The sequence below is a fragment of the Nematolebias whitei genome, chromosome 2 (assembly GCF_014905685.2).
Source record: "Nematolebias whitei isolate Nwh7 chromosome 2, NemWhi1, whole genome shotgun sequence".
In the NCBI taxonomy this organism is placed as follows: domain Eukaryota; kingdom Metazoa; phylum Chordata; class Actinopteri; order Cyprinodontiformes; family Rivulidae; genus Nematolebias; species Nematolebias whitei.
The window spans coordinates 29236783-29237965 of record NC_056499.1 but is presented as its reverse complement, the minus strand read 5'-3'; the positions used below and the strand labels follow the sequence as shown (position 1 = coordinate 29237965).

General features: G+C 43.4%; 1 protein-coding gene across 1 annotated transcript in view; it reads right to left on the bottom strand.

The window, feature by feature from the left end:
- Positions 1 to 349: 349 nt before the first annotated feature.
- Positions 350 to 1183, bottom strand: part of LOC119423789 (high choriolytic enzyme 1-like) — a 2779-nt gene continuing 1945 nt past the window's right edge. Inside the window, exon 2 of the mRNA XM_037691205.1 lies at positions 350 to 1170. Within this exon, the coding sequence (XP_037547133.1) occupies positions 455 to 1170 (716 nt within the window). The 3' untranslated portion in view covers positions 350 to 454. The remainder of the gene's footprint in view (positions 1171 to 1183) is intronic.

Below are 1183 nucleotides of genomic sequence, written 5' to 3'. Positions count from 1 at the left end.
ATGGCCGTGATCTGTATTTAGGAATAGAAATACAAATAAGTATTTATATAAACACTCAAAATCCAACTCTGAGAAGATGGAAGAAGCTCGTTTTGAGTATAAAGCCAAACTGATGTCTCTGATTCATGGTGTCACTGAAAAACAGCAGTTTGAAATATTGAAAAGCTAACCTTTTGAGAACAATTCTCGAAACAAGATTTTCACAGACTTTCAGTTGCAGAAGGTTGAGTTTGCTCTGTGCTATGTTAACACAATGGATATTTTGCCTAACTTTGAAACAGGTTCATTGTCTTGCTGTAGGGGTACAGTGTTTACTGAACACAGACACAGAAGAATAATGAGACAAATATAATTTTGCAGCATCTTTATTGAATATAGTTTAAGCTTGTGAGGTGATATATTCTGCCACCTCAACATTTAAAACAGCATTTTGTATTCAGCATCAACACTGTAGTTAGCACTTGTAGAGTATGTTGATTCTTTTGATGTCCCAGTAAGACAATCCATTCCTCTGGCCAATCTGGGCATTGGGGTTGGGGATGGGGGTCATGCTGTCCCTTCCGTAGGCAATGGAGAAGGCATCTCTTCCATAGTGCATGATGGAGCCGTAGTCATAAGGTGTGTTCAGGTTGTTGGTGTCATGTTTGAAGAAGTTGTAGGCAGTTGCCGGTATGATGTTCTGCCAGTTGATCCTGATGTGGCTGTCACGGTCGCTCCTGGTCTGCTCGTGCTGGAAGCCCAGAGCGTGGTTCAGCTCATGCTGGGCGATTCCACCATAGACACAGCCCCCTTTGTTGAGTGAAAGTTCCTGCATTCCTCCTATTCTGCCCAGTTCAGAGTAACATCCGGTTTTGCTATGAATCATGATGAAGTCTTTCTCATTGGTACGAGGGACAAAGCGAATACAGGTGTGGGCAGCAAAGGCCATCATGGCGCCCTGGATCGTCTGCTTTTCATAGCCGGCATACTCATTGCCTATGACGTAGGGGACCACCACCAAGCCTTTGGAGGATTTTCTCCACAGGCAGCTGTTGTATAAGCACTTCATGGCATTTCTGGTTTTGGGAATCATCATGTCTCCTTCCAGCAGCAATTCGTCTGAGCCATTGTTAGCAGACAAAATCCTGGTGGTGATGTCCACGTGGTGTTCTTTTTGTTTTTTGTCATCGTGTTTTTCATCATC